The sequence below is a fragment of the Ananas comosus genome, linkage group 4, assembly GCF_001540865.1.
Source record: "Ananas comosus cultivar F153 linkage group 4, ASM154086v1, whole genome shotgun sequence".
NCBI lineage: Eukaryota > Viridiplantae > Streptophyta > Magnoliopsida > Poales > Bromeliaceae > Ananas > Ananas comosus.
The window spans coordinates 381279-402738 of NC_033624.1; the positions used below are offsets into that span (position 1 = coordinate 381279).

At 40.0% G+C, this 21460-nt stretch overlaps 5 protein-coding genes across 8 annotated transcripts; 3 read left to right on the forward strand and 2 right to left on the reverse strand.

Moving 5' to 3' along the window:
- Window positions 356-2145, forward strand: LOC109709485 (peroxidase 5-like). Its single transcript, XM_020231743.1, has 3 exons — window positions 356-660; window positions 886-1412; window positions 1581-2145. The coding sequence occupies exons 1-3, from the start codon at window positions 430-432 to the stop codon at window positions 1807-1809; spliced, it is 987 nt and encodes a 328-aa protein (XP_020087332.1). The 5' UTR covers window positions 356-429; the 3' UTR covers window positions 1810-2145.
- On the forward strand, window positions 2902-3724 carry LOC109708966 (ubiquitin-40S ribosomal protein S27a). The gene has a single exon (XM_020230946.1). The coding sequence runs from the start codon at window positions 3030-3032 to the stop codon at window positions 3498-3500; it is 471 nt and encodes a 156-aa protein (XP_020086535.1). The 5' UTR covers window positions 2902-3029; the 3' UTR covers window positions 3501-3724.
- On the reverse strand, window positions 5930-9211 carry LOC109708965. Of its 2 annotated transcripts, none has more exons than XM_020230945.1 (8): window positions 8804-9211; window positions 7911-7944; window positions 7493-7729; window positions 7096-7185; window positions 6823-6888; window positions 6614-6705; window positions 6370-6417; window positions 5930-6251 (listed from the first exon to the last, which is right to left on the reverse strand). In XM_020230945.1, the coding sequence occupies exons 1-8, from the start codon at window positions 9079-9081 to the stop codon at window positions 6134-6136; spliced, it is 963 nt and encodes a 320-aa protein (XP_020086534.1). In that variant the 5' UTR covers window positions 9082-9211; the 3' UTR covers window positions 5930-6133. The 2 variants fall into 2 exon arrangements, with proteins under 2 accessions (XP_020086534.1, XP_020086533.1); XM_020230944.1 differs by having other exon boundaries at window positions 7493-7756.
- On the forward strand, window positions 10829-15206 carry LOC109709479 (putative RNA polymerase II subunit B1 CTD phosphatase RPAP2 homolog). Of its 2 annotated transcripts, XM_020231734.1 has the most exons (6): window positions 10829-11453; window positions 11637-12380; window positions 12670-12863; window positions 13276-13539; window positions 14008-14166; window positions 14860-15206. In XM_020231734.1, the coding sequence occupies exons 1-6, from the start codon at window positions 10883-10885 to the stop codon at window positions 14947-14949; spliced, it is 2022 nt and encodes a 673-aa protein (XP_020087323.1). In that variant the 5' UTR covers window positions 10829-10882; the 3' UTR covers window positions 14950-15206. The 2 variants fall into 2 exon arrangements, with proteins under 2 accessions (XP_020087323.1, XP_020087324.1); XM_020231735.1 differs by lacking the exon at window positions 14860-15206 and having other exon boundaries at window positions 13971-14160.
- On the reverse strand, window positions 16233-19683 carry LOC109709176 (probable protein phosphatase 2C 47). 2 transcript variants are annotated; one of them, XM_020231263.1, is made up of 4 exons: window positions 19277-19683; window positions 18101-18292; window positions 17532-17767; window positions 16233-17089 (listed from the first exon to the last, which is right to left on the reverse strand). In XM_020231263.1, exons 1-4 carry the CDS (start codon window positions 19469-19471, stop codon window positions 16513-16515), a joined length of 1200 nt encoding a protein of 399 aa, XP_020086852.1. In that variant the 5' UTR covers window positions 19472-19683; the 3' UTR covers window positions 16233-16512. The 2 variants fall into 2 exon arrangements, with proteins under 2 accessions (XP_020086852.1, XP_020086851.1); XM_020231262.1 differs by having other exon boundaries at window positions 19265-19683.

Sequence of the window (21460 nt, forward strand, 5' to 3'; positions counted from 1 at the left end):
ATAAACATATATATACTAGTCTTAATTATTAACGCGACTTAATTTAGAAGCCTACATCTTTTGCTTTGTTGATTGCACGTCACTGAGGCCCTAATTTTAGTAACATTATGTATGACTCCATCGCTTATAAAGACTTAGTTTTTAATTTTTTTCTTAACATGCAAATATTTTTTTAGTAGGGTGGCATACAGTAAACGAGCAAATAATTTGGAACGAAGGATCGGTGTGGTGCACACGTTCCATTATAATATCGTAATTAAGCTCACGTAGTATTTCGAGTTCACTAATTTCTCACCTATAAATACAATGGCACTAAAGCAGCTTCTCTCATCCATCTCTTAATCAGTCTCTTAATCCTTTACTTGCTACTATATCCTCATCTTTGTATATATCTTTGTGTGAGTACAGTACGTGAACACGAGTGCGAAGATGAGGAGAGCTAATTACAAGCCCATTTTTGCCTCTTTTTTGCTCTCAGTGGTTACGATCCAATGCATGCTTCAATCTTCGGCATCCCTGAGTGTCGGCTACTACAAGTCGAAATGCCCGAACGCCGAAGGCATCGTTGCAGACGCTGTGCGCAGCGCCATCACCGGCTCCGGCGACCGCGGCATTGGCGCAGGCCTCATCAGGCTCCACTTCCACGATTGCTTTGTTAGGGTACATACATATTTAACATTAAAGCCTTCATTGTTTATTTATACATTTTTCTCCTAATTGAACTGATCGACTGAAACTTAATTACAGCTGTGTCTATAAATTTTAGCATTTTATAACAACACCTTGAAATTAGTTGTTATTATATATTCTCAACTCCAAGAACACTTTGAAATAGGAAGAGGTTGCCGATCCAAATCTAATGAAATTTGTATTGTGTTGCACCAGGGATGCGACGCCTCTGTGCTTCTCGACGGACCGAACACGGAGAAAACGGCGCCGCCGAACCTCAGCCTGCGAGGGTTCGAAGTGATCGACACGGCCAAGTCCCAGCTCGAGTCCGCATGCCCCGGGAAAGTCTCCTGCGCCGACATCTTGGCCTTCGCGGCCCGCGACTTGGTGGTCCTGCTGGGCGGCGTCAACTACAGCGTCCCCTCGGGGCGCCTCGACGGCAGCACCTCCAGCTCGTCCGAGGCCATGCAGTTCCTGCCCCCGCCCTTCGGCGACGTCTCGCAGATCCAGAGCATGTTCGCGGTCAAAGGGCTGACCCTGGACGACATGGTCATCCTCTCCGGGGCCCACGCGGTCGGCCGGTCGCACTGCTCCTCCTTCTCGAACCGCCTCTACTCCTGGAACTCCCCCGACGGCGTCGACCCGTCCATGGACAAGAACTTCGCTGCCTACTTGAAGACCAAGTGCCCGAAGAACGGCGGCGGGGACCCGGTGGTCGACATGAACGTCGTCACGCCCAACAAGTAAAAAAAAAATATTTCTCCACTATTCTAAATTACTTACAAGATGGAGCCAAAAGAAAAAAAAAAAGAAGAAAAATTTAAGCTGATAGAGAACGATATAATATATATATATATATATATATATATGTTCATATGAGGTACTCACACTAAGGTGGTGATGTGATACAGATTCAACACGAGGTACTACAAGCTGGTGAAGGCGCACAAGGTGCTTTTCACTTCGGACCAGACGTTGCTGAACAACGCGCAGGCGGCGGCGCTGGTGAACCAAAGCTCTAACCAGCCGTACACGTGGCCGAGGAGCTTCAACAAGGCGATGCTGAAGATGGGCGCCATCGAGATACTCACCAGCGCCAACGGCGGCCGGATCAGGAAGAATTGTAGGGTGGCGAACTGATCGACAATCAATTTGCTTGCGTGCATGCGTGTGCGAGATTCAAAATTTGTTTTTTTGCGTCTATTTCGTTCCAGTTTCAAAATTATTTTAGTTGGATTTGCTTCATTCGGCGGCTTTTCATGCAATCGAGGGTTGGTGTAACCACAAAAAACTTCGCATTTATCTTGTTTTGTTTTGTTTTGTTTTTTGTTTTTTTTTTTTGAGAAGTTTGTTTAATTAATTTATTTGTAGTAATCATTCGCTTCTTTCCGATTATGAAAGGAATCGAGTGTTTATGCTGTACCCGTTGATTATGTTAATCAAGTTCCTTTTTGGTTTTCTTGTTCCCTGATTAAATTGGAGTATTAAACTATATTATAATACTTGAGTGCGCGCATATGGATCCAAATTTTTCCACTCATAATGGGCCAACAATTGCCTGCATCTTTTTCCACTCATAATGGGCCTGTGGGTCTTACTGCATCATACATTGTTTTGTACTGGCGCTGGGCCTATATCATTCTCCTCTTTCAAAGTCTCTCCTGGGCCATAATGGGCCTAATGTTGGGTCATCCTCCTTAAAAAATAAGAAAAACTTCAAATATCCTCCCTATGGTTTCGCACTTTTTTATGTTAGTACCTGTAATTTAAAGTATATCAAATTAGTATTCCGTGATTTTTTTTCTCTTTTTATTACCTCTTCCACTAATTTTTTTTCATTAAATCAGTGACAAAGTTAAAACTAATGTTAGAAAAAGTTTTTGTATATAATTTAACGAAATGTTAATAGAGGAGCTGATAAAAAGGAAGAAATAAAACCACAGACTACTAAATTGATACATTTTAAATTATAAAATATTAAAGTGAGAAAATATAAAACCATTTGAAGTTTATCCTAAAAAATATGAAAAAATGGTTATTTCAGGGCCATAATAGGCCTCATACTGTGCCCCTCTCCTTCAAAGTTCAAACTCGTTCGTAGGCCACAATGGGGCTATATTCGAACTCGGCCGTATTAGGCCGTAGTGTCAATGCACAGTTTATATGGGCCAAAATGGGCTTGAAAATCCAGGCCCACAAAATCGGGTCCTATATATATATATACCCTCTCGGTCTCTCCCTCGAAAAACCCTAGCCACCTCTCATCTCGTCTCCTCTCCTCCTCTCCGCCTCCGAAACCCTAACCCTAGACGCGGCGCGAGCTCCGCCTCCGCCGCGCCTCGTCCTCCGCGGCCGCGAAGATGCAGATCTTTGTGAAGACCCTCACGGGGAAGACAATCACCCTTGAGGTGGAGTCCTCGGACACGATCGACAATGTGAAGGCAAAGATCCAGGACAAGGAAGGGATCCCCCCCGATCAGCAGCGCCTCATCTTCGCCGGGAAGCAGCTCGAGGATGGGCGAACCCTAGCCGACTACAACATCCAGAAGGAGTCGACGCTCCACCTCGTCCTCCGCCTCCGCGGCGGGGCGAAGAAGCGCAAGAAGAAGACCTACACCAAGCCCAAGAAGATCAAGCACAAGAAGAAGAAGGTGAAGCTCGCCGTGCTCCAGTTCTACAAGGTCGACGACGCCACCGGTAAGGTCACCCGCCTCAGGAAGGAGTGCCCTAACACCGAGTGCGGGGCGGGGACGTTCATGGCCAACCACTTTGATCGTCACTACTGCGGCAAGTGCGGCCTCACCTACGTCTACCAGAACAAAGGTGAGTGAGTCGTTAATTTTCGATGGACAACTCATAGAGGGTTTTAGATTTGAGATCTGTTTTTGGTTAATGTTTTTCATGCTCGATTGCTCGAAACTTATGCGGACGGGTTTACTATTTCGTGCTCTGAATTTAAATCTATATTTTCTCTCTTACTTCGTTGTGATGGATCCTATTAGTGACATATTTCACATCTGAGTTTGTTATTAATAGTAGATAAATCGTTTACATATGTGTGTTCTTCTGATCTGTGGAAGTGATGTTTGGTTGTCTATTTATAGTATGTTTTTTTTATTATTTTTTTCCTAAGATTAACTAATTTTTGTTTAGTTGTTCTATTGTTCTGCTTGATTTACTAGTGGTTTATGTGTTGTAATATTGTTCTAGCTGATTCAGCGCTGTAATGTTGTCGTTTTTTCAAGTTGTTTTGACTTAGAGAAGAAATAATTTTGAGGAGCACTTGTTGTATGTATTTTTTGTTTTTTCCCCTCTGTGACAGGTAATGAGGTAAATTTAGTGATGTTTAGAGATTAAAATTGTGATGCATTACCTGGACAATGTTCTAGGAATAGGAATTAAGTCTCTCATGTTGATTGGGCACAGGAAAATCACCTGCTTAGTATGCCTCACTCTTACAGTAGCCTTTTTAGCCTCAAACTTGTAGGGAGTGAAGATGATTCAGAGGAACGAGTTCCGTGAATCCTAACCATACTGCGATTCACAAGCCCGCTTGCATCCCAACCATACTGAGATCACACACATATTTCTCAAAAGATAGAATCAAATCTATTTAAGTATAACTTTGCTAATGCAAGATACTATATTCTTGCTATAATATGTGCGGTAATTGGAAATGGTTTGAAAGTGTTCGAGTTTAGTGTCTAAATTTGGAAGAAAATTCTGAAACTCCTTGACATGAATATCCATTGGAACAATTGTAAATCTTTCATTCGATTGGTCTTAGTGTGACCGACCATGCTTACCATTGAAAATATTTGGACCCCCTACTATGCGAGGGGCAAAGTAGATCAGCTGATCAATTGAGAAAATCGTCTGACTATCTCATCTAATCAGTTCACTTATGAGAAAAATCGACATGCATAGATTATAGAATGATTGATACACTTCTTTTATTCATGTGCTTCTCTTCATCTTTTTGCTTTTTATATCTTTTTAGCTTGTACTCTTTTTATGTCTTTTTTATAACTTTTTGTTCAGTTTGGTTGGAAAATGTTTTTTTTGAAGCATTTCATTTTTGGGTAAAAGTTGTTTTTTGGTAGGCATATGTATATTCCGTAATTTCGTGGTTGTTTTTCATTAGTATCGCCTATGAGTGCATTAATTCCTGCCCTTTAAATTCTTCTCGCTCTCGCTTTGGTGATTTTATTTAGGATGCTGAAAAGAAGGCTTGTTTCTTCTTTTACTTTTTTTTTTTTTTTGTGACTTTGACCTGTACAATAGTCTTGATTTCATTAAATTTATGGTTGGAGCGTGATCTTTTTTCCCTTTTGTCTTACAAAACACCTTTATTTTTTTTAATTTATATTAAAGCAGTCGGTTCCTGTGCTCTAAACTGGTTAACTGCTAGCATGTATTACTCAATTTGAACCCTGAAGATGAATGTTTATTCAGATAGTTATCAGATGAAGCTCAAAAAGAAAAGGGCTTCTAGCATCATACATCTTCATGCTGCGGATTAGATAGCTATGTGTTTGCACCACTAAGAAGCATCTAGCATAATCTTGTCTGTGAATAATATGGCAGCTCTGGTTTTTCATTTGACAAACACTCTGCAGCATTCTTTTATCTGTGAACAATATGTGGTTTTTAAGGTTTAAGTGTTTTACAAATCGCCAGCTATGAGGAGCTTGGATTGTTGTGTTTCTTGCACCCTTTCCCTTCCACCGTAGTTTGGTTGTCTGTGTATCTAGAGTCTTGTTTCTCTGCTTTACTAGATTGTCCATCCTTGTGGGAGCTCTTTATTTCTTTTTAGTCGTTCATGTGTGACGAGCAGAATGATTTTAATCTCCTAATATTAGAGCTTTTAACTAGTCGGCTCCCTTCACTTTGCCTACATATGATAAGTTTTCCTCTTCTATCTCTCTCTTCCCCTTATGAGCTCTCAATTTGAGGTTGCCTGCTGAAGGGCGTGTACACAGACGCGCACACTTTTCCCTCTTAATACACAAGCTTATGACCATAGCAAAATTTAAGTCTCAAACATTTACAATCTTTCATCCGCATATAAGAAAGTACGCTAAGTGAACAATAACCATTAACGCAAGATCAAAATAATCAACCGGTTCTTTCTCCTATACCAAAAATAAGGAAAAAAAAAGATATAATATTTCTCTAGCATATAAAATTATTTCTTTTTTATCAAAACCTATCTTAAATAGGAACTAATAATAAGATGCCTAACTGGCAAATACGCTAGTTCCAGGCACGGTAGGGCTCCTTATTAATATGATAATATCTATCACGTTCCCCGTTTGTGTTTGTTTACAGGACAATAGCAATGGCCCTGCTGTTACATTCTTTTCACTATGCCTCACCGTTGGTTCAATAAAGTAAAACCTTGAGTAATGGGGATCATCATCAAATGCGTCCCAAAACCATAATAGAAGGCGTATGTTAGTATCTAATACAATCCTACATATGCATGTGGGAAAAGCTTGGGGCAATATGTAACCTTGGCCTTCGCTATAAGCCAATAGAAGCTGAAACATAGGATGTGAACCAATGCCAAAAAAAAATACCTGCCCAATTTGAAATGGCCATCAGAATAAACAAACATAAATTGCAAGCAAAGAAAGTCACAGAAGTAAAAGAAGGAAAAAAAAAAAAAAAAAAAAAAACAGAGGTAATTGGTGTTACCACAAGGGCGCCCAAGGTGTTGCAAGCTCGAGAAATGGGTAAGGCCACCTGGAGAAGCATCAAGAATAGGTTATCAAATATGTCCAAATCCATGAAATAAGTGGGGTTTCGCACAAGCGTTAACAGTCCATTTTGTTTTTCCTCTATCAGAGGCTAAAAATAGTTCATTAAGACAAAGAACATTAGAAAAATTGAATATTCCAGATTAGTGTTAAATGGCTACTTGATTAGCTTTTGTACTCACCAGGTAGAACCACAAGCATGAAGGACCCACTGAAAAACTACATAGATGCAGCTCCAGAAAATAAAGTAAGCCATTCCAAACCAGGGAAAGGGCTGGCGAAAATAGAAGAAAAACTTGTATTTAGAGTCTGTCTCATAAAAGTAAAAGTAAAATATAGACAAGTTAGCTGCTCATGATTGAATTTTCTCATTCTAATTCCTAAGGCTTACCAAATTATTGAGAGCGGTGTCGGTTAGCAGGAACACAGCATTGACAGAGTGCATGCAGGCCATTATCTGCCATAAGGGGGCCAAACTTGAGGGACTAAGTTGTTACAAATGAACTTTGAGATAAAATTTTAATCTAAGTCGGACTTCATGGAATAAATTCATGATTAATCCATAAAAAAATTGCATATTGAGGGGCAACATGAAGTTGATTGTTCAGGGTTTAGGCTTGATTGAGAAAGATTTTTTTACATAACATTTTGCAATTCAACGTACCAAATTAACACGGAAATACTCAGAAGATAGGAATGGCACAAGAAGACCCCAAAAGACAACATCTGTCAGCACCACAGCACCCGCACTTGTCTGTCAAACAAATTGGTAGGCAGTACTTGTAATGCTTCCATAAGGAATAGGAAAAAAAAAAAAGGGTAACAAAAAGAGAAGGTAATAAAAATAAATAAATAAATAAATAAATAAAGTAGAATGATTGTATCACAGGATGAAAACAGGACAAGTAAAGGATATCTACACATAGTTCTCATTGAGAAGATTGCACAAGTCATGTGATGTGTTGAGAATAATGTACACAAGAGAAACCACTGTGATCATAATACAATTATTTCGCAGATCTGTACCAAATTCAAGAAGAGAAAAAGGTAAAGATCCTTACCTGGTAAATTATTTGCATCAAATATCCCCAAAATCCAGCTCTTTCCTCATACAGTAATCGCCCATGGTGACTTGAAAATCTGATTTGATCTTGATCATCATTTTTGTTTGGTCTGGAGATCCGATCTCCAGGGTTCTCTTCAGGATCGTCATTTAGGAATCCATTAGCCTCATCATTTTCAGTGGTATGCTGTTTTGAGTAAACCCAACATCCGTGGGCAGATATGACGGAGGCTATCTGCAGAAAAACATATCTAAGATTACCCTGAAAGCACCAATCTCAATTAAGCCTCAAAGGACCTATCGAAAACCAAAGGTGCTTATGATTCCTTTCTTCTTTACGGTAGCACAAAAGTAAGTGGTAGACAACTTCATCGACACCAAAAAGAAAAAAAAGAGGAGGAATTTAAAGAACATACCGCAAAATAAACAATAACTAGTGTGAAGGTCCACCTGCACATCATTTTGTAAAAAGGAAATAAATAAATCAAAAGGATCCAATAATTCAATGCCAAAAAGTCAATCTAATTTCATAAAATAGATGTACCAAACTGGAAAGTAGAAATCAACTTAATAAAAGGAAACTGAAGGGGATCGAGTAATAGGAAAAGCACGCATAAGTGCTGAATTGTAAATCCTACATTCCAAGCCTGTTTATATTATAACCGAACAGATTATTCATACAAAACTCTATCATCTATACAAAGACACGGTCACGAGAAATCCACACTTAATCATACACAAAAAAAAAAAAAAAAAAGCTTACAGAACCAAAAATTAATAAAATACTGTGCAACACAAACTGCTGCAATACAAAGCAATGGTAGCACAAATCCTATATATGAATTATGCGTCTGTATAACGGGAACGTCTGTATATGGTTATTGCCTGTTTACATGAAATCATTTATGCATCATTTTTAAATACCAACAACAATAAACAAATTGGAATCCTATGATAAAGCCTGAAAAACAAGCATATCCTTGAAGCACTATGCAAATTCTACAACATTTCAACTTTTCAAGTACATGGACTGATGGACATGAAGATCTAGATCAAGGTAGATCACTGAGGAATCAAAGCTGCATAAGCGCGTGCATTATAATATGGATGAGAATTTTAATTTACGGCGTATGATAAATTCTAATGCATTCGATGAGTAACCACAACTGAACTAGAATGAACGATTAGGAGGGCATAAATTAAACTGATAAACCCTAGAAAAAAGGGGGGGACGTGACCAGAAAAAAAGGAACGAATCGAACGCTTCGGGATCACCAAAATGGCTCAAATCGAAGGGACTAGGGCTCACTGGGTGTAGAAGTAGAACGCTCCGAACCCATCGTTGACGACCGTCACGGCGAGGAAGGAGGCCATGGCGAAGAAGACGAGGACGCGGTAGCAGAGGAGGGCGATGGGGTGGAGCCGACCCCAGCACGGGGCCCAGAGGTCGGCTGATCGGAGGGGCTCCCTCTTAACCCTAGCGAGCACCACCGCCGCGGCGATCGCCGGGGCGGCGGTGATGAGGGCGCATACGGGCACCTGCCACCGCATCCAGTAGCCGATGCCCTCGTCGTCCCCGGACGCCATCGCCGCCGCGAGCGGAGGAAACCCTAGTTCGCCATGGATTGGGATCCGAAACCCTATCGAGAGAGATCCAGAGAGGGAGAGACAGAGGAGAGATGTAGAGTTGGGGAAAAGTGGAACGGAATATCCCGAAGATGGGGGACAAACAAATACCGGTAATGTGTAATTGTTTAAACGTACCCAATAACTTCCCAAATTATTCGATGTGGTGATTATGGGGTAGTTATTTAGTACCTGTTTATTGTAGTTGATTGTTTTTAATGTGTACACGTGGAACGATATTAGGACCTTCTTTATTAATATTAATTATTAATAATTAATAATTATTATTACAACTATTCTTATTATGGACGTATCTTCTCAAACTCATTTTTCAGATGTTTTAAAATAAAATTTTAAAATATGTGTTGTGATGAACACAATGAACAAAGTATATTTATACTAAAAATTACTATTTTTAAACTTATTTCTTGTGTATATATTAAAGAGAAAAGAAGAGAGAGACCCTCTTCGCACTATAATTGATTTGGTTATAATTCATAAAGTTTTCAAAAGAAAAAAAAAGAAGGGACATTTGACATTTTGGTACATTCCATATCTTGTTTTGAATCTTTTTCTAATGCAAAAGCAATGAAGTTAATGATGAGAAATATTAGTGACACTAACATGGTCTATATCTTACGTAAGACGAAATTCACATCACGCAGATCTGTAACTGCTACTTTGCGGTTGAATAGATCTATATATATATATATATATATATACATTAAAATTTGAAAAGAATGATGAAAATTAAAGAAAAGAGTATCAGATGAAAAAAAATACGCACTCAGTATAGTACAACATAATGCTCGAACCATAGATCCGCATGACCAACGAAAAGATCGCAACCATGACGACCATAGCAACCATCCTGAAAATGAGCAACCATGTCGGGTGAAGCCCGCGCCAACAGCTCTTCCAAAGCTGACTCGAGTTCAAACAACCAATTCTTGAACTCAATCTGAATCCAAATCCGTCATTCGGTGCCCCGAACATCAGCAAACTCTCATACTTCGTACGGCCCTCACGGTTCTCATCGCCTTTGCTCCTAAGGATCATCCATAGCGAAACCAAGATGGCTCCGACGACGATGGCGAAGCAAACGAAGTCGTACCAACGGACCTCGAGAGCCATTTAGATGCAATAGATCATGGCTTTGGAGCAATCTTCGTAACCAAATATTTAGTGGCAGGAGGTGAAATAGAATAGATCAAGAAGATGAAACTGGTAGTTCTGAATAGTGGGTGAGCTAAATCACGTTTCTTTCTTTAATTAGCAGGTTCTTCTTAGTTTGTTTTGATTTATATTCCACTTGTAGAATTATTGAATTTTAGTTGATGTATAATCACCAAAAAATAAATAAATAATAAATAAATAAATACAAGGATAAAGTTTTGTCAGGAAGACTTTTTAACAATTCAATAGTAAAAAAATAGTGAATAAAAATGACTGAATATTTATTTATCTTTAAAATTTAGTCAAAACATATACATTTTAAAATTTAAAAATAGTTTAAATTTTGTACTTCAGTACAGTACCAATTCTCAGATAGATCTAAAAATTTAAAAATTATTATTATTAACTAAACTATTTCATTCATATGATTATTATTATTATTCTTAATTAAATATTAATAAAGCTAATTATTAAAAATTTTAAATAAGGCCTATGGCTGCATTGCGGTTTGGCGGTCTCAGAAGTCGACTCCGCTCCATCCTCGCCTCCTCCTCCTCCTCCTCCTCCTCCTCTTCTCCAAACACCCATGGCGGCGTCGGCGTCGGCGGCGACGGTGGCGGCGGTGGTGCACCGGATCCAGCTCGCGCTCCTCGACGGCGCCGCGCGATCGGAGGGCCACCTCCTCGCCGCGGGCGCACTCCTCTCCCGCGCCGACTACGAGGACGTCGTCATCGAGCGCACCATCGCGGGCCTCTGCGGCCACCCCCTGTGCCCTAACCCCCTCCCCTCCGATCGCCCCCGCCGCGGCCGCTTCCGCGTCGCGCTTCGCGAGCACCGCGTCTACGACCTCGAGGAGACCTACAAGTACTGCTCCCAGCGTTGCGTCGTCGCGAGCCGCGCGTTCTCCGCCGCGCTCGCCCCCGAGCGCTCCGCCGATCTCAGCCCCTCCAGAGTCGAGAAGGTCTTGGCGCTCTTCGCCGACGCTGTGGAGGAGAAGGACCAAGCCGCGGGCTTGGGGAAGGAGGGGGATTTAGGGTTTTCCAAATTGACGATTACGGAGAAGGATGATGCCGGGGGTGGTGATGTGTCACTTGATGAGTGGATCGGCCCGTCGAACGCTATTGAGGGTTACGTTCCTCAGTACGACAGTAAGAAAGGTGAATTTCCCCCCCCTTTGGTTCGTTTCTTCGTGACTATTAGGGTTTGAAAATGATTCAGTTATAAGGAGAGAGGTGATATTTTTCATGAATCAACGGTTTGCTTTGGGGATTCAATAAGAAAAAACTTATCTTGCTGCGAAAAATTAGTATTTTAGGGTGAACCTGCATTTTGTATTACAGGGTTAAAAGCTAAAGCTAATGCCGAAGAGAAGGGGGTGAAGAAGGCTGAGAAATCTATAGGTAGTGAAGTGGGTTTTACGACTACGGGATTTGTGGGAGATGAGGTTGATGGGGTTTCTTCCTGGTCAATTCGAACGCAAGATATATCAGAAGGGATAGCTAAGAAATTGGAAGATATGGCTCTCGAAGAGAAGAAGATAAAGAAGCAGAAAACAACTAAATCTTCATCAAAATCCTCCAAGCCTAAGCAAACTAAAAAGGCGAGCGGAAGCAAGAGTAGCGAAGTGGATTTTACAAGTGTTATCATTGTCGGGAATGAGACTTCAACAAAGACCCCTAATTTCGGTCAAATTGATGCAAAACAACTAGACGTGAGGAGTGCTGTAATCGCTGGAAACCAGACTTCTGTAACATCTTCAAAAGCTCCCTTAATCGGTTCACAATATCACGAAGAGTTGGGAAATGGGATTGACTCGAGGGAGAAGAAGATACCTGCATTGAGGTCTTCTTTGAAGACTAAAGGGTCCAAGAATAGAAGGAATTCAGTCAAATGGGCTGATGAGGTAACAACTGCATCTGGGATGGAAAGAAAGGGTGCCCATGAAGGTAGTACAAACTCTCATGTATCGTCTGAGGGAGATGACGGCGCTTCCTTAAGGCTTGCATCAGCTGAGGCTTGCGCAGCTGCCCTGACTTGGGCCGCAGAAGCTGTTACTTCAGGAACATCTGAAGTAGAAGATGCAGGTATCAATTAATTAGTTTATGTAATTAGCTTTTGCAAGTCACAATGTTTGTCACATTGAAAAAAAGGGGGGCGTATTTGGATGTCAGAATAAGAAATCCAGTGATAACTTTTGCTGTATCTTTATATCTTGTTGTACTGCCCATTGTCCTATCGTTAGAAGAGATAAGATGAACAAGATGTTCCTGCATCCAAATAGGTCCTTAATTACCTGATTTGCCCGGACTCACTATTTCAACTTGTAAGGTTCTTTTTGCTCGTTGTATGTCATGCTGACATTCTTTGTTACAGTTTCGGAAGCTGGGATTGTTCTCTTGCCTCAGCCACAACATGTTGACGGGAGGGGTGGTGAAGAAGGTGAAGATAACTTTGAATTTGATAGAGGAGTTGTGAAGTGGCCTAAGAAAACTGTTATTCTAGACACTGATATGTTTGAAGTTGAGGATTCTTGGCATGACACGCCGCCAGAGGGATTCAGTTTAACTGTAGGTTATCCTACGCACAGTATTTGTATTTTCTTTAGTTTTAAGTGGTACGTGCAATCCCTGATCTATTGATGAATTGCAATCTGGTCGTTAATTTTTTGCCTATACAGATTAGTTCATGAACTTACCTAATATTTTGCAATTTTCATTCCTTGATACATTTTTCATCCAAAATCTCTAATCTCTGCTAGGAGATGAGCATGTAAATAACAACAGGCGGTGTTTTCTTGAATGAAAATCAATCCTTGAAAAAGAAAAACATTGCAAGAAATATGTGACATAAGAGGCAATTTGTTTAGGTGAAAGAGTAGGGACCAAATTGAATTTGTTTAAGTTTCAGGAACTATTCATGCATTTTACCCTTACTTTTACATGACAAAGTGGAGACATAACTTGTTTTTCTCTTCTTCAGTTATCCTCATTTGCAACATTGTGGATGGCACTCTTTGGATGGATAACATGCTCTTCTTTGGCCTACATATATGGGTGTGATGAGAGTGCTGAGGAGGACTTTTTGATGGTCAATGGGAGGGAGTACCCCCGTAAGATAGTACTAAAGGATGATCGCTCATCTGAAATTAGACAGACGATAGATGGTTGTGTCTCTCGTGCCTTGTTGGGGCTCGTAATGAGTCTCAGGCTGCCGGTGCCGGTTTCAACTTTGGAGAAAAATTTGGTATGTGTTAGGGATAAAAGAGGGCTATCCATTTTATGTTTCACTATGTAACATAGCAGGTATAAATATGTCAGATTTTTATCTGTAGTGTAGACATTTTAGAAGTAAGTACCTGCCCACGAAAACAGTTTTATGTTTCTTCATAACCTATCATTATTTTTGATATAGTTTGCTTTTTGGTTATTTCTTTTCTTTCTTTATAGAATAAAATCCAGAACTATTTACGTATTTGATACTGAAGCATGGTTTTCGACCTTCAGCTAAATTTGGTATGCATTCAGTCAGCTAGCTATCTGCAAAAATAAAGAAATATTTAGAATTTTGGACATTGCCTCTTGCTTAGCATAATACAATACCTTCGTATGCCTGGGTCTCTAACCTCCTGATGTTTTCCTGCTTGATTTAATGCTCGCCTTTTGATTTCGGAGTAGGTCATAATGTCGTATTATGAGACACTTCTCATTGCAGGGGCTCTTGCTTGATACAATGTCATTTGTCAAGGCATTACCTTCCTTCAAAACAAGGCAATGGCAAGTTATTGTACTTCTCTTTCTCGATGCCCTCTCTGCACACAGACTTCCTGCTCTTGCTCCACATATGACTAACAAGAATATGCTGCTACATAAGGTGAATACCTTTTCTTTTACTACCTTGTTTCCGTATTCAAATTTAGCATGTCAGTGGTTCCTTAATTTCTTTATTGTGTCATTTTGATTGAGCTTATCAATAGATGTTCCCTTCTGCTTTTTCATTGAGCTTCTCAATAGAGGTTCCTTAATTTCTTTGCTTGTTCATCATGTCATGTAGTCAGTTCATTGCTTTATGCAATTATTGGTATTACTTAATTCTAATCTCAAATCTCAAGTGAGTTAATATTTGTGTGAACTTTGAACTAGTCTTTTTGTCATCATCGTTACTTTTAATATTTGGAGAAAAATTATATGCATCAATTCCTCGCAAATTTTCATGGGTTTGATACAAACCGTTCTCAACTGTAAGCAAAGGAATGTACCTAGCAAAGAGGACGAATTTGAAATGTCAATCCAGTAACGTTAGTCCTCTCACATGCAAAGCTTCCACATTTTACTTGAATATTTGATTCTCCGTGGCTCACTTCAAAACCGTTTATCTGGTGATACTTGATAAGGGCTTCTAAAGCAAGGATCTGAAAATGCTCGCAAGGAATTAAAAAAAGATGAGAACTCGATGAAGAACAAACTCTTCTGCCATCAAACACACTTGCTCCAGCACTTTTCTGTTAAATTATATCATTTCTTTAGAACTATTGCTTTTATAATTATAAATTTGTTTTCCTTGCAGGTTCTAAATGCGGCTCAAGTAAGCGGAGAGGAGTACGACTCCATGAGAGATCTCCTCCTCCCTATGGGGAGGTCTCCTGATTTGTCATAGGGAGGTCTCCTGATTTGTCTATGTTGAGTGCTGTGTAGCGGCTACATAATGGACTATACTTAACTAGGTGCTTTAGATTTTTTTTTTTTTTTTTGGGTCACATGTAAATGGTAGATGTATTTGTGGATAACTTGCTGGAATTCCTTCATTTCCACTGTTTCATTGGGTATTGTAATCTAGTGACAAAAAGCTATTAATCCTCGTGAAAGGCCAGGTTTGTTGCCCAGTTATAGTGATTTTGTGGAGTTTTGTTAGTATTTTTGCTTCTTCTTGTTGATATTTCTTGACCCCTTGAGTTGGAGCTAGAATGCCTGGTATTCTACTTTTCTGCGTATCGTATATTCATATACTTTACATGATTCATGTATTTCGCGCATCAAATATATGCTACGTGATCTGCAGGTAATGATTATATAATACATGAATCCAGTTAATTGTGATATTTCTTCATTCTTAAATTTTATATTTACATTTTAAATTTAACATTTTCAAAGCTAAATTTTTAATTTTCAATTTTTTGATTTTAAATCTAAAATTAATTATGTGTAAATTGTTTTCTCAAAATCTAGGCCAAATAAAACAAAGCCTGCTTAATGCGGGTTTTTGTGAAGTTATTTTTGGCTTTTCAGCAGGGACAAAAAGTGAAAAAGGCAAATTCTAGGTAGTGTTGCCAGATGTGAATGTTGGGTGATCAACATTTATTCATCACGAGTTGTCAGATTTCGCAGGCGATGTCGGTCGACCCGCTCCATCGCTCTCCAAATTCGGATTCCAACTTTGTGTGCGGGGCAGTGGCCCGCAAAGCTGTACGGCCGCCCGTGCCATTGCTGGACCCTCTAACAAGTCAAAGTGGTAGAGAAGTCAAAGGTGGTGCCTTCTCCGGTATACCTTCCCATTTGTTTCTTCTCTGTCTTTGTCGATCGTTGGTCAAATTTTGCGGCTAGTGTATTTATGGAAGAGGGGAGAATCGGGGAGTGGATTCACCCAACCCCATTATTCCTTTCACACCTTTCCCGCAACGTGATCTTCAAGCAAAATTCTTACCGGCAAGCGAAGCACCTTCCTCTCTAGCACTAGCATGATTCCTTTTAAAGCTCCAAAAATGATTGCGAGAGATGATTTGAATCAAAATTTCAAACATTTGCTTCTGCTTAAGCAACAAACAGGTGAGAGATGTGATTTGAATTAAAATTTAAAAACGTGTTTTTTACTCCTCTCTCGTTAAAAGGCCTGTTCTGAATCAACGATTTGAAACAAATTGCAGCAACAACAGCGTTGTGAACTGACACAACAATAGGTATATACAAATAAAAATACAAAATTAACTTGCTAACAATGGAAACTGGATACGCTGATAAAACACAATCGCAGTATTATGTACAAACAAGCCATCCAACACCACTACAAAACTGTGGCTGCTTGTCTCCCTCCCTCGCCACCTCCCTAAGCAGCCTCATGTAATAACATAAACATCGCAGGACATAAAATTTGTTTCGCCATCGTCAACTTTTATTATGTACATCCAAAAAATTAAACCCTAAAACCCCTCTCTGATTCACTACATCATTTGCCACCCTCGCCGCCACCATCCTCTAACCACCTCCTCAAACTACATAGCGCCTCAGACGACAAACTCTTCGCGCACCTCTGAGGCGAAGATCCACAATATTCTGTAGAAGGGGAGAGGCAAACAACAATGACGGTAAGATTATCAAAGGTATTCAGCTTAAGTGCTTCCTTGACAAGCTCTTTTGCGCACTGGTCAGGATCATCATGCCTTCTTAACCCCCTCCGAACCACACTTACTGCATGCTCGCTCGACATGACATCCCATATACCATCACAGCCTATGATTAGAAACTCGTCGTCTTCAGTTAGCTCGGCTTGCCTAAACTCAGGTTCAGCAATGAGGGGGGAAGGGGAGCCGCTGCTGGGGGGCTTCTTCATGTCCCAGTCACCAAGGGCACGGGTTACAGAGAGGATTCCGTTTAGATAGCCATCATCGATGAAGCCGCCGGATTCGATTACTCTTTGCCGCTCACCAGCATAAATTGGGCGGTGGTCTTGCGACATCTCAACCGCGACTCCTTTTCGGCATAGGACCGCGCGGCAATCGCCAGCATTGGCCACCAATAGAAGCCTGCATGATGTTAAGAGTTTAATTTTGTCAAACAGGTATTCGACTAATCAACTATACCGAAGAGGCAGTTAAGAAAGAAATTACTATGATTGATTATGTGATTTGTATACAGCTAGGTCTGGATGGAATTAAACATGTTCCTAGAAACTAACTGAACTAGAATGATTCAACCTTCAAACTCAATTGTACTCGCAAAAACAAAAAACATTTCCTAACATTAGCAAGTAACATCAATTCATAATAGTTCTCTCTAGGAGCTATCACCTACTTTTCTACTTTTCTCCTACATACATTAATGTTCAATACATTACAATACACTTGGATTTTATTTCCCACAATTTTAATATAGTTTGCGATGCTGTTGCTAAACAACACTGTTTTCCTGAAAACCAGGTGCAACATAAAAAAAGGGTTCAAAATAAAAAGGGTCCATGTTGTATACCTTCCAAAGACCAATGCAGTGAGGGCTGTGGTTCCAGTGGAACTACTAATATTTCCATCATCAGCTAAAGCACGGTCTGCAAGAAGGAAAGCTCTCCGAACAGAATTCTCAACTGATTCCAAGAAAATGCTATCTGCATGCGATGCCTGCGGAAAGCCAGCATCTTCAAAGAAAAAGCGAATTGCGTGCCTTTTGATGTAAGCTGCTGCTTCTGGACCTCCATGGCCATCAAACAGCTGCCATGCAGAGAATTATAAGAATTCAAATCATTATAAGCCAAACAAGATATAGCTAGGAGCTTTTACATATATATATACCTCCAAAATCACTATCTTATATAACATATTCATGGAAAATCTGTAATCATAGAGTCCCATTCTTATGATGATGGGAAGTTATCCAATTCATGGGAAGAAGTTAGAACAAGTTTTTCAAAAGCTGAGGAGTAAAGCACAATATATATTATGCATATATCTCAGGTTTTTGGAGGACATATTCATTTGCAGTGATAATGTAAATAGATAATTTTGCAAGGGCAAATAAATATTGGGAAGGATCAGTTTACATACCCCATAGAAGGCGCTAGGCCGTGGACATGTGAGTGCTGAACCTAGATGAGCTGAAAGATCATCTATCCGAATGTGTTCATCTTCCATGTGCTTCCTCGGTCCAATGTCGGCAAAACTACCAGAACGAATAGTTGGAACAAACTGTAGATGTTCTTCGGACACATTTGGACAAGCGTCTGAGGATCTCAAGTCCTACATTAAATGAGAAATCATCTAATTAGCTCTTCATGCCATATATCACGCAATTACTTATCTTCATACAGAGCATAAGGTGAAGGTTTTTGTATTTCGAACATAGGGTGATTCCACTATGCGTAATCATCAGCTAAATGGTTTTTGATTCGTTACTTGGACACAGGATATGGAAACAGTTTCAGTCACCTGATCAACTAAACCAGTAATACAACGCTTGGAGATTTAAAAACAGACCTTGATAACAGCTAAAGCAAGTAATTGAAACTTGTTGAGTCAACTGCATTCACAGAAATTCAGATACCAGATTTTAGAAATGAATGAGAACATGGACTGCAGATTTTTCTTTGGAAGGCAAAATCAACCCATAAATGAGTTCTCCAGTATAAAATAACCTCTTCCCACCTTTGTATACTATGTACGTAAATTCAAAAGCAAATATCATCATTTATTTATTATATGAAAGGTGCAATCGATTTTTTCTTTTTTTTTTGGGTGGGGGAGAAGAAAAAGGTGCAATAGATTCAACGGCATATAACCTCATTCATTAACACAGAAGGTTCAATAAATTCAAGAGAAAATAGTCTCTTATTACAGAAAACGCTCGAACACATGAAGTCCCATGTCATAAATTTAACTACAGAGAGCAGTGCACACCATCCTTGGATCTCCAATCATGCAACCCAATAAATACAAGCGAATTATTTCGTAGTTCGAAAAAGGGCAATTTAGCACAAAGATAAGTCCTAATAAAGCCCCAATTATTGACTACTCAAAGCTTCAAGATTCCAGTTCTATGTGATCTCTCAAGAAACAACCATAGTTCCTACAAGATCAGTTCTACAAGATTACTCAGGTACAAAGACATATAAAATTCTATGTGATCTATCAGTTAACCCTAATTCCGTACGAATTTATAACGACTTTGAAGGATCTACTCATCCACATCAAAAAACTACTCAAAGAACGAACCGTAATGCTCACCAATTGCGTCGCCGCGACGTCCACCACAACCGCCTCCGTCCCACGGCGGATCCCCGGCGACGGGGGCCGCGGCGCCGCCACAGCTGCGGCGGCGGCCGAGATGTCGATCATCTCCTCGATTTCCTTCGCGATGCATCTATACGGCACGTCGAGCACCGAGATGCTCTGATGGATCACCTCCGCTCCCGCCACCATCTCCTTCGCCTTTCCCCTCCTCACCTACACCGATCGAAACCTCGCGAAAAGCTCGACCCGAAGATCCCCAAGAGCTCCTTTCCCTTAGCGCGATCCGGTACAAAGAAGAGCAGCACGAAGATTTCTAGGGTTTCGTTTCTAGGGTTTCTCGCTAGCTTTTTTCGGATCTCTCTTTCTCTCTTCGATCGCGTCGCCGAACGGGGCAAATTAAACGAGGGACGTCTCTGTAAATCGTTTATTTATAGAAGGTCGTAAAAAGGCAACACGGTGGGCGGGGCTCGCGTGACGGCCACGCGTCCTTTCCTGCTCCCTCTCGTACACGCTGATCATGGACAAATTATTATTCCGTGCACCGTAGTCCACCGTGAACCGATCTCATAAACATAATTATAGAAATCTAAATATAAAATTTTAGTAATTTTATACTGATAAAAATATATGTAGATAATACCACATGTGAAATTGATACCAAATTTTTAAATTTATTCTTTTAATAAGTAAATTTCTGAATCTTAAATTTTTTAAGAAATAGTAAACATATATTTTGTGAAGAATCTAAAATATAATCAAAATATAATTTGTATCAAATTTGAGTGAAGTTTGGGCGAAATCAAAATATAATCATGGAATAAAATATACAACACCTAAAAAAAAATCTAATTATTAAAAATTAATGTTTTTTACTATTTGGCATGGAGGTGATAAAATTTTTCAAGTATCTAAAGGATGCAGAGTATACCCAATTATTTCTATGTTGATTTTAAAGTCTCTAAAATTTTAAGGCAGCGTTTGGTTAGGGGATAGGAATAGGAATAGACCCTTATCTCTCCTTTATACCCAAATACTAATTTTTTATCCGAGAATAGTAATTCTCGGTTATTCCCACTAACACCTCTATTTTTTATATAAAACTATCTAAAATTGTTCTTATTTCCGGAAATAACCTTATTTTTATCCAAACACTATTTTTCTTATCCCCATACTTGTATCTATCCCTGTAATAATTAGTTCTTACTTATACCCGAACCAAACGATACCTAAAAGGATATGCTGATTCATGGCTGTTTTTGTGAACCAGGTCCATGCAGTTATTTCTCGCAGAGGTAACCGGACGTCACTGGTTCTCTGGGTTGGCGCGACCGCCACGTGTCGGTCACGGCTCCTTCGAGTACGCGCTGACGCTGAGGCCACCAAAAGGACACGTGGCGGTACCGAGACCACGCGCCGCGTGGATATTACGGGAGCATGGTCCAATGACGAAAAGGCCCTTTATGATACGTGTTGGGAAGCGCTGTAGAAAGCCGATTGGTGGCGGAATCTGAGCCGTTCGATTACGCGTGCATATCCGGTTGCCTCCCGTCGTTGTATCACGACCGTCGGATGGAATCGGATGCGGTGGGTCGGCGGTGATTAGGTGGGATACGACGGTATTTCGTAGATTTCAGGGGGTAAAAATGGAAAAAGAATTTGTCCGCGGGAGAAGGATCGAGATCCGCTGTAAGCCGCGTTCACACAGGCTGGTGCGAATATGGGCGCCTCATTTTTGCGCACCCGCGAGAAGATTCCTCGCACCGATTTCCGAAAATGCCCTCAGAATTTCCCACTAATTACAATGATACCCCGGCGAGAGCAAATAGCTCAGAAATTATTGCTTGGACTTGGTCTAAACACCAATCTCCCATTCTCATCTTATTTCATAATTTTCTTTTTTTAAAAAACAAAACAAAACAAATTGCATTGCAGCTATTCTATATCTCTTCTCGACAATTATACTACTCTTATTGTTGTATTATATTAAAAATTATTATAAGAAAACGACAATAGCAAAAAATATAATTTTACATCGTCACAAATTTTGGCTTAGTTGGTATGCAAAAAAAAAAAGAGAAAATTAATTGGTGGTGTTAATGTGTTAAGGAAATAGAGTTTGTGGACGTTTCTTATAACTAAAAGCCAAAACAGGGGGTTCACGAGGTTTTAGGTAAGAAG

Coding starts and splice junctions, on each gene's coding strand:
- LOC109709485 (XM_020231743.1), top strand. CDS start 430: ATGAGGAGAGCTAATTACAAGCCCATTTTTGCCTCTTTTTTGCTCTCA. Junction 661..885: donor TCCACGATTGCTTTGTTAGG/GTACATACATAT, acceptor GTGTTGCACCAG/GGATGCGACGCCTCTGTGCT. Junction 1,413..1,580: donor AACGTCGTCACGCCCAACAA/GTAAAAAAAAAA, acceptor GATGTGATACAG/ATTCAACACGAGGTACTACA.
- LOC109708965 (XM_020230944.1), bottom strand. CDS start 9,081: ATGGCGTCCGGGGACGACGAGGGCATCGGCTACTGGATGCGGTGGCAG. Junction 6,706..6,822: donor ACACCGCTCTCAATAATTTG/GTAAGCCTTAGG, acceptor TATTTTCGCCAG/CCCTTTCCCTGGTTTGGAAT. Junction 6,252..6,369: donor ACACCTTGGGCGCCCTTGTG/GTAACACCAATT, acceptor CAAATTGGGCAG/GTATTTTTTTTTGGCATTGG.
- LOC109708966 (XM_020230946.1), top strand. CDS start 3,030: ATGCAGATCTTTGTGAAGACCCTCACGGGGAAGACAATCACCCTTGAG.
- LOC109709479 (XM_020231734.1), top strand. CDS start 10,883: ATGGCGGCGTCGGCGTCGGCGGCGACGGTGGCGGCGGTGGTGCACCGG. Junction 12,381..12,669: donor ATCTGAAGTAGAAGATGCAG/GTATCAATTAAT, acceptor TCTTTGTTACAG/TTTCGGAAGCTGGGATTGTT. Junction 12,864..13,275: donor CAGAGGGATTCAGTTTAACT/GTAGGTTATCCT, acceptor TCTCTTCTTCAG/TTATCCTCATTTGCAACATT.
- LOC109709176 (XM_020231262.1), bottom strand. CDS start 19,471: ATGGTGGCGGGAGCGGAGGTGATCCATCAGAGCATCTCGGTGCTCGAC. Junction 18,293..19,264: donor CGCAATTGGTGAGCATTACG/GTTCGTTCTTTG, acceptor CATTTAATGTAG/GACTTGAGATCCTCAGACGC. Junction 17,768..18,100: donor GGCCTAGCGCCTTCTATGGG/GTATGTAAACTG, acceptor TCTGCATGGCAG/CTGTTTGATGGCCATGGAGG.